Raw genomic sequence first — 18,806 nt, 5'->3', positions numbered from 1 at the left:
TACTAGTGTCATCCACAGTAGTCTTTCCCAGCCAAACACACTGGTTGTGTGCTATGTTTCATTTTTGTTGACATCCACCAATAACTATCACCCTTATTGAACAAGCTGCCACCAACAATTAATACACAGCATGTATTACCCACGTGAATCAGCAAACAACTGTTTAGATGAGTGTACTAATTCTCTAAGTACTACATTCATTCACACAGTTATCTGTATGTGTGTAGTAGGCTGTGCTGCTTTTTGAGTTGTCACCAGTATTCCATTTTCATAAATATTTCTTGGCTATAATTAGATTTATATACAAAGTAAAACTACTTGCAAATATATAGAATTACAGCATTTAAAATAACAAAAATCTGCCAGACATTAAATATAGCAACATTGTGTGTGTGTTTACACAGTAATATTTTCGAGGTAATTTTTTCACTTCATCCAGGTGATCTCCGAAACAAACAAAACTCTTTCTAGCACAGATACAACTGCTCTTGGTAAAGAAACAGAATAGTTGATAATGTTTAGTAGTACATCAAAGTTATTCACAGTATATCAAGTTTTGTTGTTCTGCAGGGTATGTTCAAATTTCAGGTGTTCAGATGGTGAGTCCTAAAATTGGTTCAATCAGTGTGGAATGACCTTTTCATTATCAGTTAAAAGTGCAGGTTTCTCTGGAACTCTCACTTCAGTGGTTGAAATATTTTGTTTATTGTGTGTCATATCCGAATGTGTGTAGCAGAGTTTAATTTGTAATTGGTGGAAAAATTGTCGTCACAAAGCTCATTCTGAAGTTAATCGAAGTAGGAATTTATAACACGGTTTCAAGGTATTTTTTAATTCATAGTGAATGCAAAGCATTAAGCAGAACATAAGAATTCTCTGTCTTCATTCTAATAAAATCAGTTAATTCTCCATCATCTGCTATTTGTAGCTTGTTGAATTTGATTGGCCTGGACACTTACTTTTACTTTGTTTGCTCCTATGCATTGAGGTAGCTAATGGATATTAATCAGTTTTCTTGTAACCACCTCGTTGATTTGTTATGTTCATGAAAAATTGGCTTTTTTTTTCCCCTCAAGAAACAAAGTTTTCAGGTAAAACAACAAAGGTTTCTGCCAAACAACAACAAAGGTTATTGCCATAAGCTACACAGCTTTAGTGAGGCAGCTATAATTTAAACTATATGTACAGTTTGAGTATTGACAGTTACTTACTGTAACAGCAAAACAGTCTATACTTGCAGGTGCCCAGAAGTAACTAATTTTTACTTAAAAGTATTTTACTCTCCCACAAAAAAAATAAAATTAGATTGATAAATTTATTTTCATTTTCAGGTGTGGAGCATGATGAAGCATAGGGTGTGCTACAGAAGTGTGTGATGACAGTGGCAGCCCTCTAGTGCACCAGGACAAGTAACTCATTTCTGTGACTGAACTGTTGTTTCGACACTCATGGACAAGCGCAAGATGTTGCCGAAACGTCCTCGCATGGATAATTTGCGTGGCCCGATTGCCAATGGCCCTATGCAGACTCGTCCTCTCGTGGCCCTACTGGATGGTCGTGACTGTTCAATTGAGATGCCGATTCTGAAAGATGTTGCTACTGTAGCATTCTGTGATGCACAGTCAACGTCAGAAATACACGAAAAGGTAATGTGACTATACCGAATTTTCGAAAGACTGGGTGCAAGAACAGTTGGACGTAATGCGGTAAAAAGTGTATTTTATTAGGGAGTTAAAACCATTGTTTAATTGAAATGTATACATTTCATAAATTTGGGAAATTATTTTGTACTGAAACACCTACCGTTGCTTAATGTGTCGACAAATGTGACATATGTCAGTAGTTATTGAATTTTATAGATCTAAACACTTAAATCCTCACATCTTAAGAGTAAATAGTGTTGTAGTGTTAATTGTTCTAAAACATTTACCTGAATCAAATAAATTATTTGTGCTGCTGCTGCTGCTGCTGCTACTACTGCTACTACTACTACTACTACTACTACTACTATTTGGAGTTGAATGAGGGCAAGGAGAGTACAGTAGCTCAAAATACACACAAGACAAACAGATTGTTTCTTGTATTTAAAAATTGAGTTTTTGCTTGAATTTATACTCAAAAGTATGAACATTTGGGAAGGAGTGATCTGCTTTAGAGTCTTACATCACAAATGTAACACAGTTTTCTAAATTTTTTTCTGAAAATGGCTCTGATTGAGTGCATCAATTGCTAGTGTATTTTTCATTAAAATTTAACAACAGGTTGAACAGTACAAGTATCACTATAAGCACTGAAGTCACCGTGTTAGAATCTTTGCTGACCACTTTGTTTTTTGTCTTTATCACCATGCTCACTGAATTTTTTTCTGTGTAATTTGGAGTGGTCTCCCAACATTTACAGCCAAGCACTCCCATCTTCTGTAAGCATACTAACAGGTTTTCTCAATGCTGCTTTGAGAGTACCAGAATTATGCATATAAGTGGTTTTGAACACACTTGTTTCCCAGAAAGTAAATGGTGGTGTTGTACATTAAATTTCAGGCTAATATGGCACACGTGTGGAAGATAAAGGTCTTATTCAAATTGGAACTAAAATATATCTTGAGAAAGTGTGAAGTCCATATTACACATTACACCTAAGTCGTACACCTGTGCAGCAGTGCCCCAAGCATACATGTTTTGAATTACAGACTGGTTTATGTTGTCCAGTTGGACAGTACACCTATGCTATTCAGCAGGAATATTAAAGGTGTGAATCCATCCATCTGCTCTAGATGTAGGCACCAGTAATAGGAAAAACTCAAATGAGTATGTCTTATTTCTTGATGAGTCATTCATTGAAATTAAACATTTTTGAAAACTAAGTGTGCCTATTTTTTAAGTAACCGTTCCGTTATTTAACTATTGTGGAACTACGTTGTTGCTCTGAATTATGGGCTCAACTGAATTCTTCATTTTATGTTCTGACACATGATTGCACAATAATATGTTTATCTAAAAGTACATTTATACAGCATTTTGCACTTTAAGGACACAGTTGTTTTCTGAGCTGTTGCTGTGTCAGTGTTCATAACTCTAGGGATCGCGGCAGAATGGATGACAAAGAAAAGCCAAACATGGTTGGCTTCGACCATGGCTGGGAAGAAGGGACGACGGGAGGGACATAATCAGTGTTAATAATTGAACTGAGATCAGCAGGAATTTTCATGACATTGAATGTGTCTTTTTGTGACAAGCTACTGTCGATGATAAAGAAAGGCAGTCACTCAGGTGACACAAGCAGCGTAGGCGGCAACATCACGTGGTTGGAAGTAAGAATCGAACTATTTATTTATTCAGTTTTTGATTGGACTCTCTTAACAGTTGTTTCAAGCTTCTCTTTCCAAGCCTGCTGAAATAGAGCAAAAGGTCCAATCAAATCAAATGTGAACTTCAGTCAGTGAATGTGCTAAATATACAAATCAGAACTCACATGTATAAAGCTATATGTAAATTTTTTCACAAGTGCTGACCTACGTTATTATGATAAGAGCTGAGGATCTACAGGTACTATATCTCACTATACGCTTCGATCAGGGTGCTTAATGTTTATTGGATGCATTACAGTTCTAGAATACGAAGCAATCAGTACAAAGAATGTTTTTGCAAGCGTCTTGTATAAAAGGAAGTCTACTACAAAAAAAAAAAAATTGCTTTTGTTTATTTACTGCATTTATGAAAATTTACTCACTGGAGAACACACACAAACTCTCTTCCTCCTAGTTCCACCCACCATTTTACCGCCAGATGACTCTTGCGCTAGACCTGTGTCATTCATGTAGGATCATTGTGCAATATCCCCTTTAAGCAGCTGTGTTGAACACTGTAGGTAATTGTAAGAGATTTGCGGTAATGAAAAGTGAGAAGGAAGAAGCTATTGGAACTTCAAAATTTTGTTTATGTTGTTGCTTCGTCTTGGTACTCCATTCGGTTCATCGGTGATGTTGTGGCTTCTTCCACTTGGTGAATAGAGATATTTGTATTTGGTCAGGCTGTTCCAGCTCGTCAGCTCCGTTGTGAGCCGCGGAGCGCTCCCTGCTCCAGGGAGCCGTGTTGCTCGCTGTGACCATTCAAGTGGGCCAGCATGTGGCACGGCGGGCTGAGGCAGGCGGCAAGGCAAGCGTTTCGATATGCCAGCTGCGTCTTAAAACTTTCACTAACAGTTTAAAAAATGTCACATCCTGTTGCGGTGTAATCGAGTGGTACAACATCCAAGAGGTCTTCAGTTACTTGCAGCTCCATGTCGACACCACGCACAAAGACTACAAGCTGAGCACAATCCGATATGTCGGTGCTTTCGTCAAGCGCTAGCGAAAATGCAACAAAGCTCTCCGCCTTTTTTCTGAGTTGTGTCTCTAAATCCGCTGCCATGTCCAGGATTCGACGAGACATTGTTTGCTTCGACAGACAAACCCCTTCAATTGCCTGCACCTCCCTTGGAAACAAACAGTCTGCAACTGCTACCATGCACGATTTTACGGGTGGTCCCACCGAAAACGGCTTGCCACTCGTCGCAATGATGTGAGCGACCCTGTAGCTTGCTCGAATTGCAGATTCAGTAGTGTTCTCTCCGCTCTCATTCACCTGAAAATTATAAACGCATTACAGAACTATGTTGCATGTTTTCATATCCTCCGTATTACGTCTCCTGGTATGTCGTTTTTAAGCCTGGCTACCAGTTCTCTGCGTGCAACGCCTTCTACCTGATTGTAGTGCGCTGCGTGAAGAGGTGTATAATGTCGTTGTATATTGTACCTCTTCGCAGAATTAAATACTTTATGACATACAAGACACTGCGGACGACCATCCCTCTCAATGAATAGAAAGGTATCCTCCAATAGAGGTACAGGGCTCACGCGGCTAGTCATAGCTGTCATTGCACACGGATTATTGCGTCAGTTGCGGCTACATGTGGCCTGGGGGCAGTGAGTTCGCTTTCCCCCTCCATGTGGGCTCCGAGCTGCCGCAGTGAGCGCTCCGGCTCCCTGGAGCTCGGTTGGCACAGCCTGTATTAGGTAGTTACTTACAGTTAGCTATGTAGATGGAGATCAATTTATGATACAGTCTGAATGACTTTGTAATATTATTCAAAACTTCTTGAGAGATTTTGTTAGAATACTAATCAGTTGTCATGTTTCGAGCAGTTCTGTAGGCCTCAGATTGTTAAAGTTCCTTTCTCTCCCATTTCGGTTAATATCGTGGAACAGTTTTAGTTAGGTCTTCTTGGCATTCGAAGTATTCAGGCTGTACAGAAGTTAAGTAATTGTTTTCAGTTGTAGAGAACAATATTCTGTTCAAAAAGCTATAATGAAGAGCGTTGACCATTAGCCTAAAAGGAAAATTAAATATCTTACGTGAATGACCTACTGGAAACTCAGCTTTGTGGTGGATAAAGACAGTTCAAACATTTACAAGGAAATAGTATTGACACGGTAGTACACAAAGAAGATAATTATCAGAGGAAGTAAAAAAACCATTGCTTATTTTTAAATGCTGCTGAGATTTGTGTTCTCACAAATCTATTAGTATAATTTCTGAAAAGTGGTATGCCATGAACAGTTCGTATTCAGATTATTATTATTATTATTATTATTATTTCTCTCCTTTCTCAGGCGTTATGTCTGGTTAAAAATGGAAAGTGACGCGGTTCTTGATCAAGCGTGACTTCCTTTTAACTGTAGGGTATATGTTACATTGCATTTAGGAACTTTCGGGTAATTGAACATGCATCAATAATTACAGATTTCTGTAGTTGTGTGTGTCTATATATATGTTTGGATGTAGCTGTATTGCGTTGATGTACTGGTGGATATTGTGTGGTATGACTCCTGTAGTTTTAGTATAATTGGTATAATGTCAACTTCATCCTGATGTCACATGTCCTTGACTTCCTCAGCCAGTTGGATGTATTTTTCAATTTTTTCTCCTATTTTCTTCAGCATATTTGTTGTATTGGGTATGGATATTTTGATTAGTTGTGTTAATTTCTTCTTTTTATTGGTGAGTATGATGTCAGGTTTGTTATGTGGTGGTGTTTTATCTGTTATAATGGTTCTGTTCCAGTATAATTTGTATTCATCATTCTCCAGTACATTTTTTGGTGCATACTTGTATGTGGGAATGTGTTGTTATATTAGTTTATGTTGTATGGTAAGTTGTTGATGTATTATTTTTGCTACATTGTCATGTCTTCTGGTGTATTCTGTATTTGCTAGTATTGTACATCCGCTTGTGATGTGATCTACTGTTTCTATTTGTTGTTTGCAAAGTCTGCATTTATCTGTTGTGGTATTGGGATCTTTAATAATATGCTTGCTGTAATATCTGGTGTTTATTGTTTGATCCTGTATTGCAATCATGAATCCTTCTGTCTCACTGTATATATGCCTTTTCTTAGCCATGTGTTGGATGCGTCTTGATCGATGTGTGGCTGTGTTAGATGATACGGGTGCTTGCCATGTAGTGTTTTCTTTTTCCAATTTATTTTCTTCGTATCTGTTGATGTTATGTGATCTAAAGGGTTGTAGAAGTGGTTATGAAATTGCAATGGTGTAGCCGATGTATTTATATGAGTGATTGCTTTGTGTATTTTGCTAGTTTCTGCTCGTTCTATAGAGATTTTTCTTAAATTGTCTACCTGTCCATAGTGTAGGTTTTTATGTCGGTAATTCCCCTTCCTCCTTCCTTTCTGCTTAATGTGAATCTTTCTGTTGCTGAATGTATGTGATGTATTCTATATTTATGGCATTCTGATCGTGTAAGTGTATTGAGTGCTTCTAGGTCTGTGTTACTCCATTTCACTACTCCAAATGAGTAGGTCAGTATTGGTATAGCATAAGTATTTATAGCTTTTGTCTTGTTTCTTGCTGTCAATTCTGTTTTCAGTATTTTTGTTAGTCTTTGTCTTTTAGTTCTTCTTTAATATTTATATTATCTATTCCTATTTTTTGTCTGTATCCTAGATATTTATAGGCATCTGTTTTTTCCATTGCTTCTAAGCAGTCGCTGTGGTTATCCAATATGTAATCTTCTTGTTTAGAGTGTTTTCCCTTGACTATGCTATTTTTCTTACATTTGTCTGTTCCAAAAGCCATACTTATATCATTGCTGAATACTTCTGTTATCTTTAGTAATTGGTTGAGTTGTTGATTTGTTGCTGCCAGTAGTTTTAGATCATCCATGTATAGCAAATGTGTGATTTTGTGTGGGTATGTTTCAGTAATATATCCATAATTTGTATTATTTAGCATGTTGGATAGTGGGTTTAGAGCAAGGCAGAACCAGAAAGGACTTAATGAGTCTCCTTGGTATATTATTATTATTATTATTATTATTATTATTATTATTATTATTATTATGTAAGAAGGTGCTTTGCTTTCCATTCCGTGTAAATTCCAGATCTGGTTGATACATGAAATTGATATACTTTTCATCATTGCAAGTTGTCATGCTTATTGCCAAATGTCGGGACCCCATAAACCAAGCGTCTGACCCAAGATAGATGAAAGAATGTAAAACTTCCAGTTCCTTCAATCGACTTGTGAATTGAACATGTCCTTCTTGATCGTATATTGTGAGTTTAGGCTTCCTGAGATTGAGGTGTAATCCATACGACAGACTGATTTCCTTTTATTCAGTTAGGGGCTCAGCAAGTTCATCTTAGCTGCTGGCTAAAAGCACAGTGTCATCAGCAACTTGAGATTGTTGATAGTTCTACCACCAGTTGAGATGGCTTCAGTCCAGCCATTGAGAATATTCCTAATGACATGACATGATATGCATAAATGTTGTACAGTCAGAGATTAAACACAACCCTTTCTTGTCTAATGCACTGAAGATATCAAATGTACCAGGACTTGTCTTCATAGCTGCAAGGTGATCATTGTATAGACTTCAAATTGATGCTGTCAAGTGCAGTGGGACACCAAACACCACAAGCACCTGTCACAACTTTCCCTAGGCAGCACAATCAAAGGGTTCCCAATAGTGAAGGAAGCAGATGAAAATGGGAACATGGAACTCTTTTAATTTCTTGATTATTTGTCATATGTTGAGAATCTGTTTACAAGTTTGTTTTCCTTCAACAAAACATGCTTGTTGTGTGGATATATGAGGCTGAATACATGGCTTCAGGTGCCAGTTAAAGATATAGGGCAAAAGTTCGCTTGTGTCGGATATGATAGAAACAGTGTTGGGGTTGGAGCAGTTAGGCATTGACCCATGCTTGTGTGTGGGGAAGAAGAGAGATTTTGACCAGTCTCCTGACCAAACTGTTTCCAATGTTCTTGTATACGATTTTTCATGAAGTTTGTACCGAATTGTACAGGAAACATTGTCTGTTTGAAATATTTTACATGTTCATTCATACAAAGATTTTAACAGCAAGTGTTTTCTCGAGAGTTCATTGTTATTGATTATGGTAATGAAGTTAACTGTGCAGAAAATACAGTGAAATCAGATAAATCTCTGAAATGAAATGTACTGTTGCAGAAGCAACAGGTTTTACAGAAACAAAAGATTTTTGTTTGCTTGCCTCATAGGTAGCATTATGAGTGTGGATATTTGTCTTTACTGCTTATATCCTAGTGCTAGGTCTAAAAACTGCAGCTGTGTGAATCATTCAAAATGAAGTCTCTGTAGTTAAACGATTACACCAATGTTCCGCAATGTCATATACATGCTAATATGAGAGTTCTGAAGTTCACAGAAACAGGACGGAGATGAGGGCACAAATCACTCCAACCATAATAGTTTGTTTCCTAAGTATTACTAGTGGAAAAGGTGCACAGTATGGTGGTAATACTGCACAGCTCTCTCTCTCTAGTAGAGTATTTAATGGCATGACACTGTGTGTATTATAGAGTGAAATGTCATCCCTCAGCTTGCAGGGATCGGTATTTGTGTTACTATAGAAATTTCAATTGGAGTCAAAACAAATGTCAACAAAAGCCTATGGAACTAGGGCAGTGAAACAGTGACATGTGCTAGGTGTTTGCATGTTAGAACAATTAAAATTTTTAAATAATTCTTGGGAAAATTTCGGCACAATGAAAAATTAAATATATTCTAGGTTACATTGTTTCAAGTTCTCACCTAAATCTAGCTGCTGAATAAACTTTTGTCTGTTAAATGCTTGCAATAAGACTGTATGATGAATTTACATACAGGACAGTGGCAGTGTATCTTAGGCCATTGCTGACCAGAATAAACTATGGAATTCTGAAGTTAAAAGGAATAAAATAGGCAGGGCAAAATATCATATATTTTTACAGAAACCGGACAGCAGTTCAATTTGTTGAGACATGGTGGAGAAAGAAATGAGATTGGGCTGCAGCTTGTCCGCGATGTTATTCAAGTTTGTAAGATAAAAATCACTAAAAGGAAAATGAAGGTAATGGAGTCAGGTTAGTCAGATTATGCTGAGTGTGTTAAATTATCAAATAGACACTGAAAATGATGTAAGAGTTCTGCCATTTGGATAGCAATGTAATGGATGAACAAAGTAGGGACGATGTGCAATAGCAAGATCAGTGTTTACAAGAAAGAGAAATCTGTTAACATTGAATTTATTTATAAGTTTTGGGAAGTCTTTTCTGAAGGTGTTTGTCTGGTGTGGAAGCTTGAACGGAAGTGAAATGTGAATGACGAATAGTTGTCAGACAAGAAGAGAACAGAAGCATACGAAATGAAATGTGGTGCTCCCAAGGAATGCTAAAAGTCAGTTGCATATATGAAGCTAATGTAGAGATACTTAATTACTTATGGCAGAAAAGTGCTTTACGACACACCACCTATACAAGCATTAGTTTGTTCAGCCACATACAGAGACATAATGAAAGAATGAAGACTTTATTAATAAAAGTGTGTGTGTGTGTGTGTGTGTGTGTGTGTGTGTGTGTGTGTGTGTGTGTGTGTGTGTCCAAGTGATGGTCGGCACTTATGGAGTTCACAACATTCATAACGTCATCCCGATTAAAACTCGAGCTTGGTAAGGCCTAGTTCCTTTCATATGTAATCAGACCAGTCACTATGCTTCCTTTAGTGGTGGTTCCCAGTGCTCCTCGTATTTTTTTTTTCTTTTTTTTTTTTTTCTTTTTTCTGGGAGTGTTTTACAGCCACTGACCTCGGGGACGAGTGGCTGCCAGATAAAAAGTGTCCTCTGCTATCTCATTTCCCATTAAACAACGTATATCAGACCATTGTCATTTTGTGTGTGTAATTAAATTACTATAACAAAATCTTTTTTGTAACTGACAAACAAATTTTAACTGTCCGTGATAAAGGAAGCTGTAAATACGAGGGCCGTTCAGAAAGTAACCTCCGGTTGATTTAAAAAAAATACACCAAGTTAAATAAAAATATTTTAATAGATACATCTTACAACTACATCTTTGCACTATTTTTTCTACATAGTCTCCATAGCGATTGAGGCACTTATCGTATCTCTTCACAAGCTTTGAAATTCCTTCTGCATAAAAATCACCCGCTTGTGCCTGGAGCCAGCCTGTGACCGCATCTTTGAGCTCTTCGTCGTCATCAAACCGCTGTGACCCGAGCCATTTCTTCAAATGCATGAAGAGGTGATAATCACTTGGCGCCAGGTCTGGGCTGTAAGGTGGATGGTTGATAATGTCCCACTTGAAGGACTCAAGACGGGCCGTTGTTCTGCGAGCAGAGTGAGGACGGGCGTTATCGTGCAAAAAAACGATACCGGAAGTCAGCATACCACGGCGTTTGTTCTGTATAGCCCGTCGTAACTTTTTTATTGTTTCACAGTACACGTCTTGATTAATGGTCGTACCACGTTCCATGAATTCAACCAACAACACCCCTTTGGCATCCCAAAACACCGTTGCCATCAGTTTTCTGGCAGAAAAATCTTGCGAGGCTTTTCTTGGTTTGGTAGGCGAATTTGAATGTGCCCACATCTTTGATTGTTCTTTTGTCTCAGGGTTCACGTACTTAATCCAGGTTTCGTCACCGGTCACGATTCTGTTTAACAATGGTTCTCCTTCGTCGTCATAACGTGACAGAAAGTCTAATGCAGAGGCCATTCTTTGAGTTTTGTGGTGGTCGGTAAGAATTTTGGGCACCCATCGTGCACAGAACTTACGGTAACCCAATCTTGCTGTCACTATCTCGTACAAGAGAGTCTTAGAAATCTGTGGAAAACCAGTAGACAACTCCGACATTGAGAAACATCGATTTTCACGAACTTTTGCATCAACTGTCTGAACGAGTTCGTCAGTCACCAATGATGGTCTACCACTCCTCTCTTCATCATGAACGTTTTCTCGTCCACTTTTAAATAAACGTACCCATTCACGGACAACTCCTTCACTCATAACTCTTGGTCCGTACACGGCACAAAGCTCACGATGAATAGCTGCTGCAGAATATCCTTTGGCTGTAAAAAACCTTATGACAGCACGCACTTCACATTTGGCGGGGTTTTCTATTGCAGCACACATTTCAAACTGCCACAAAAACTAAACTAGCGCAGGTACGACGTTCACTCGACCACGGCTTGATGCCGACTGACCTGTTGAGTGCGTGAACGCACAGATGGCGTCGCTACTCCCCCCACAACCCGCACTGTGACCAATCGGAGGTTACTTTCTGAACCGCCCTCGTACATAGCTTTCCAGACACTTTAATAGGTGGTTATCACTGAAACAACAGGTTTTGGTTTATACTTTTTCTTCCCGTCTTCTGAAGTAATGTTGTTTTCAATCACTTATTGCTGTTCTTTCCAGCAATAAATGTAGATTTCAAACAAAGATTGAAGTATTATAATGAAAGTGAAGGAGCAGTAGATATTGTTAGATATGGAGCTGAGACTGTGGCAGAAATTGATTTGTATTTCTAGTAAAGAAGTCAAAGGTGAAAGAGATGGGTGAGATGATGGTGAGAGCAAAAGGTGACAAGTTGACGACTTTCCTGCATTGTCACTTTCGGATGGTTTCAATTTTTCACCCTGAAGCAACCATAATATTAAGAGTTTGGTTGTTATCCCCAGTTTATAGCACATGAGTAAATTTATAGGTATATCACTCAAATAGACCACCTCTTCACAAAGTATTGTGTAAGTTTCCTCCTTACATGATATCACAAGTTTGTTGTGCCTCTCCTCTTTTTAATCTCTTTAAGCAAACAGGGTATTCTACTAAATTGGTACTACACTCCATGAAATACTTCCGGACTGTGGGTGATTCTGTTCTACAACACGACTGATATCAGGGGAAGAGAGTGAGAAATACCTCATAGATCAGGTGCGGGTGGACAAAGCATGTACATGTGTACCATCAAATAGGCCATGACACACAGCAATGGGTGCATTACTGTCTGAGCTGTGCTATAGAGATTTGTATGTCGTAGGTTTGTCATTCATGTCAAACTAGGGTGTTACTGTTAAAACAGCACTGATTTCTTTTACCATTTTATATAACAAACTAATGTTTCAAATCAATGGAAATGTTATGAATAAACATCACTCATTTTTAAAATCAGTTTTGTTTAGAAACCAAAAATTTTAGCAATGCTCCTACGGCAAATTGATTTGTTGATTCGTAACTGCTTCGCAGTAAAAATATATGAAGCCAAGAGCAAACATACTGGAAAAATAAAAGTTATTCAGAATTTAAATACTGGTATAGTTTTAATTGGCAGTTTTTCTCATCCCTGCTGTGTAAATCTATTTGTCCAGAAGCTACAAAATAGAGTTGCGATTAAAAGTTGTTGCCAAATATGCATTTAAGCTTAAGTTCTGTTAATTATATTCAATTTATACTAGCAACTGCTGGATTAGTTACGAAAATTTAATGCCCTTTACTTTCACTCTCCTACTTAATTTGTGCAGTTCTTTTCACCTGTGGGTGTTCTTTCACACCATTGTGACAGTAGTTTTTGTAGATGTTACATTTGTAATGGTCCAAATGGTGTCGTAGGTCTTCCTGCACTTCCTCGTGGAAAGACATGAAACATTGTTGCTTTACAATAGCTTTTGTTTTGGCTATTGTAGTAACATATTCTTCATCTTTACTCTTCAAACTGCAGAAATACTTTGGATAGTTTGTCAATTTGTTAATTTTTTGTTTCAAGCTGTTGAAACTTCCAAAGGAAGATAAAATGGGGTGGGTGTGGTTGGTACGGGGTGTGGGAATTTGTGGCGTCATGTATTTGAGAGTAGTTGTCTTAATGTCCCAGCATTGGCTAACCAGCATAACCAGATTCAGTGTAGATTTTGGTAGAAAGTTGAATAAAATACTGAGAATGTTTCAGAAAATTCTTGTCTGTACTGGGAAAAATCTTTCTAATTCACTGTTGTAATGATTCATTGTAAATCAGTTAAAATGTAATGCATTCTTGGAAGATTGACCACAGGGCTAATTATATGGTAGGAAAAAAAGCATAAGTGTCGAGTTAGGTGACAGATATGATTCAGTCTGTCTCTCCAGTGACCATAAATTATAAATAAATTTTTATTTTCATTATGTGGATGATTACTGACACCAATGTAAGTTGTCATTCCAATATATTTAGATTTAGAATGATTTTTTGCTCCATATTCAAAGTGACACTTGGAAAACATATCAAACTACCAGGATTGTAACCTATATCCCCTGTTGTTTGATTGCAGTCTTCTTTTCATTGGACTGTCGAAGCACACCACTTGGCCCAACCCAAACGTCAGTCTGTTTCCACGTTCATGCAAGACCTATACAATCATCAGCGACATAAAAAGGGGTACTGCAAGGGAATGCAGGTGGAAAAAACACCAGCTGAATTCAACCCAATGTATGGGTGTTAATACTTCTACATAATAAGCATGTCAGCTAGCATAAAATCAGACAGCATTTAAAAGAAAATGAATTGAACTTCCATGTGTGAATTTGTAATAGGACATCTACAGTAAAGATGGATATCAAATGAGATAATGGCAAATTGTAAAACTCGCATTTTAAATAGCAGTAGGAGTGGACTAAAGTTCACTACGTTTCTTGCAGTCTTGGAAAAGATTTTTAACTGAATTTATAAAAGGTAGAAACTGATCATTCATCTTATTTACCATCTTTAGTTGGCAGATTTTGGCTACTACAAAATAAGTTTCACGATCAATGGGACAGATCTCTATAGAAAGACAGAAAATGGCGTAGAAAATTGCAAACCTGTGGCCTAATCCTTGTTAATCAGTATGCTTGAAGTAACTGTGTGTATTGGCAGTAATATTATTGAACAAGTTCAAAATTTTGTGTAAGTGGGCAAATCGAAGAAAATGATAAAAAAAATTGAAACTGACTGGAGAATAAAAATGGCTTGATTCCAGATGGTAAATGTAAAAAAGAATTAAGAAATGCTTAGTCACATTTGGCACGAGTCCCACACATTTCAGCAATAGTATAAGATGATATGCACAAGCGTTTCATAAGCAGTCTTGTCTGTAGAGCGGACTGCATTTTCCTAGTATGCTACCAATGTCACTCTGCCACCTGTCTTGCATATGAAGAAAAAGTTTATACTACTGAGTAGAACGAAATTCTTACATTATTGGAATGCATTCAAACAACTTTTCTGCCAGTTTAGCCATCTTAATGGGAAATTTTTTGTCTGACAGTATAAACTTAATCAGACATCTTGATGTTTTGATAATTATTGTACTGCTACCAATTTATCCAAACATGGTTAGACATCACTTTTTGCTAAAAATTGGAAATTTTGGAAACATCAAGAGTTCTGTGAGTCAAGATCATTTCTGTTGCTATAGAAGTGGGAAGGCAGGAAGAGTATTAGCTCAGACATTGCCATTATTCTAGCAAGAATGCTGACCAATTGAATCTCAGCCTGTGTAGGAAGCCAGATAAGACATCCACTGATAAGGAATGCAGAATGTGATATTAGTAACAAAGACCACACTTAAGTACCCAAAAAGAGTTGCAAAAGTCCAATTTTGCTACCAATACATGGGCTTACAAAAGTACACAAAGAATCTGTTTCATTAAGACCTATAGCAAGTTTCATTTGTTCAGCCACTTAAATAATCTGCTGGAACATGTACATTCTTTTGTGTAGGCTGAAGTACCTACTTAGGGAAGTACTATCTCGTAACCAAAATTTCAAATGACATGAGGATGTTACTGACAGAGTTGGGTTAAGATGATCAGCCACTTGCTACCATGGTCAGTGGTGTGAATCTCATGGAAAAAGTTTATCAGGCACTGAGAATTACCACTAAAGAAGCAGAATAACCAGTTTGAACAATAAATGGAATATTTCATTGTTGTGCTTGTAAAAATCTAGAAATGGCTTAAAAAAAGGATTCATAGATGCTTGCAGAAGCCACAGTTTCATTGAAATTGGAGGTTGTTACTCTTAATTATGTTACTGAGCACATTTGATAGAGCTTAGAAGTACATTATCACTAACTGATAACACATTTCATAATAATGTAGAAGATATACTTCCCACACAGTAATAAACATTTTCCGTTGTTCAAATTAAACAGGAAATTGGATTTGATGTGAAATGTTTTATAAAGTATTGTGACACGCAGTGATGTGTGTTTTTCAGGAGACCACCAGTTAGTTTCCTTCCTACCTGCTTTACTAGTAGATTGATTTAAGTTTCATGAATAAGTTTTAAAAGTTCTAATTATACACTCATTACTTTTTTTTCATAATGCCTTCTCAGGAGTCTGTTACTATTGGTTTTATTAGGAATAATATTGAGCCAGTACTGTTGCATTCTGACAAGAGCCTACACCAATTTGTTGAAAGGTGCAAAAATGACAGCTCTTCCTTTGATAAAATTTGTAGCATCATGATGCAGAAAAAAAAAATTAGTTTCTACCATTAGGAACATACAGAAGAAAAGCCTCTTTCAGTGCTTATTCTGTCTCCTCTTCAGTCGATAATAAGGAATGATATGATTACTCCTGTTGACCACTATTTCAATGCATTTTATAGTCTAGAATAACATCTGGGTTTGATTCTATTTAGACACCATCCTTTGTACGAACCTAAATATCATTTTCTGAACAGAAGATGGTGTAACACGTGTTGTCTTCCTATTAAGAAACAGTGATTTCCCTTATGAACATACTCGTGTAATCTCAATTTCTTTGAGAAAAGATTTTTTATTTTGCATGGCAGCAGTGGCAGCCCTAGTGGCGTAGTTGTGGCCTTGGCCTTCAGTTCAAAGGCTAGTTTCATGAAGCTGTTCTTGCAAGTTTCTCAGTCATTATGTAACTACTGCAACATACATCCATTTGAATCTGCTTACTTTATTCAAGCCCTGATTTCTCTCTAATCCGATGCCTCTAATTGTGTCCTCTCAACCATTCAATTTTTTTAGTTATGTTTTACCAGAAACATTTTTCCAAGATGGCAATTCTTCTGAAGAACCTGGATTTCTCAGGGAATAACATTTTACCAGGAAAAATCGGGAAAATCTTAGGGAATTTCAGGAACTTAGTAGAATGTCAGGGATTTGTGCATTTTTAACCTGGGATTGAAATTTAATTTTATCGAGTTTTATAAATTACACATTTTAAAATGCTTAAAATTTCAAAGTGTATGAATAATATCAATCCATGTAAATTATTGATGATAAAAACTGTGGTAAAAACCACTGCTTGTGGCTGGTATATAGCTTAGCTGCACCACCACCACCACCACCACCACCACCACCACCACCACCACCACCACCGTTAATAGCCGGCCACTCTGACGAGCGGTTCTAGGCGTTTCAGTTCGCTGGCCAGTTTTCCACTCTTCTAGGGTCCAGATGATAAGGTCATGAGCCCAGGAGAGGTGCTGCAGGTGATGCCTTGCTGTTAGCAAAGGTACTCGCATAGGTCGTCTGTTGCCATATCTCATTAACGCCAAATTTTGCTACACTGTCCCACGTTGATTCTTGTGGTTATTTCTCAATGCATTGCAAACACCGCTGCTCTCGGTCATTCAGTGAAGGCAGTCATCCACTGCGTTGTCAGTCATGAGAAGTAATGACTGAATTTTGGTATTCTTGACACACTCTTGATACGGTGAATCTCAGAATACTGAATTCCCTAACGATTACTGACAAACATTCCATGTTCAAAGCCTTGTAAATTCCCATCTTCCAGCTATAATCTCGCCGGTAACTTTTTCATATGAATCACTTGAGTACAAATGACAACTCCACCAATGCACTGCTCCTTTATACCTTGTGTATGCGATACTATCATCATCTGGTTATGTACATATTGCTATCCCACGACTAATGTCACCTTGATGTAATGCGCGTACACTGCATTACTCTTGTTTTACTTTTATTGATCTTCATTTTATAAACTATTTTCTATATAACACCCATCCATTCTATTCAACTGATTTTCCATATAGTTTGCCCTGTCTGGCAGAATTAAGATTTTACAGGGAAACCTGATTGTTTTTATATTTTCCCTCCAGTCAAAGAACATTAGGTGTGGAGAAGTGTCCAAATAAAACTGTTGTTAGACTATGTGGTGTCAAAGTTGATTTTTCTAAGACACAGCTGGGCAATTTACACATACAGAGGAATAGGATTCCAAACAATTGCTGCTCTTACGACACTAGTTTCATAAATCTGTGGCCCCAGCAGGCTGTTAGATAAAGTCCAGCGTAACTGCATCAACAAATTACTTTGGAGATGTTCACTGTCTCTTTGTTAGTTCCACATGATTTTGTTGGAGTAGCCATATTCAGAGTGGAGACTGTATGAACTGCTGCAGGCTTCTCATCAGATTCCTGTGTGAAAAAATGAAACACATGCAACTGAAGTGGTATAAAATTGTACCAGTGACAACAGTGTCAGTAAGAATAGTAATAGTGATGAGAAGTGGCCGTACATTGGCTTGCTAGAATGTTGATCTTCTAAATACCTGTCACACTTCGATACTTCTCACTCTGATCTACACTCGTATCATTCTTCCTGTAAACCATGCACAATACCCTTCGCATTCAACAAATATGACATTAATAAGAACGACGAAAAAAATATTGTGAAAACTACGAAGTACATATGTGAATCTAAAAAGTGTAATGTGGTGCAGAAGCTGCTAAGTATGCTACTGTTTCTTTCAAAGAAATTCTCGAGACTAAACAAGAAGGCAGTGTCTGGCAAGCAGCAATTAGCCAGATGTCTGTACATTGTTTTCATATGAAACCTATCTAATTTGCTGTAGATAACTGGGTACCGACGCACAACTCTGTGGCCATAGCTACACTACTGCCTGGTTTTTTGTAAGCAGTGCTGTAATCTGAGCTATACTTAGATTTGGTCTTCAGCTTAACAGTGTATAGTGCAGAGTATTTTAAAAAGAATTAACCATTTACACAAGGCTTAACATTCTGCTTGAACATTCATAGAAACTTGAGATATATTTGAACCCACATGGTCAGTAGTGGGTGTCCCTGGTTCAATTAGCTCCTCCATTAATTGCCCCTTGCAAGTATGATGAGTGAAGCTCATATTGATGCAGCAACAAAAGGCATTTTGCAATCTGTTTCAGTTGGCACAATTCAGCTGAAACTAGACAGGATGACATTAAAGAGTACAGCATTGCACCTGCTATAGCTCAGCAATTTAAAGGCGCTAGTTGTTTATGTAAGGGGAATTCACAGGTCACCCCCATGTTTTCATTCTGCATCAGAGAGCATATTCAGTACAATTGGATAATGAATGAATGTGAAGGGCAGACTTTTACTGGCAACCACATGAACTTACAACTGGTGCAGGGAAAAAACTTGG

At 37.6% G+C, this 18,806-nt stretch overlaps 1 protein-coding gene across 4 annotated transcripts in view; it reads left to right on the top strand.

Annotated features, from left to right (window-relative positions):
* Positions 1-18,806, top strand: part of LOC126252807 (C-terminal-binding protein) — a 211,106-nt gene that overhangs the window by 75,047 nt on the left and 117,253 nt on the right. For all 4 annotated transcript variants that reach the window (XM_049953743.1, XM_049953747.1, XM_049953744.1 and 1 more), the window contains exon 2: positions 1,332-1,646. In XM_049953743.1, the coding sequence (XP_049809700.1) occupies positions 1,449-1,646 (198 nt within the window). In that variant the 5' untranslated portion in view covers positions 1,332-1,448. The remainder of the gene's footprint in view (positions 1-1,331; positions 1,647-18,806) is intronic.

Source organism: Schistocerca nitens, chromosome 4 (genome assembly GCF_023898315.1).
Source record: "Schistocerca nitens isolate TAMUIC-IGC-003100 chromosome 4, iqSchNite1.1, whole genome shotgun sequence".
Classification (NCBI taxonomy): Eukaryota; Metazoa; Arthropoda; class Insecta; order Orthoptera; family Acrididae; genus Schistocerca; species Schistocerca nitens.
The sequence above is the reverse complement of the archived record's forward strand: the minus strand, read 5'-3'. Positions and strand labels throughout refer to the sequence as shown.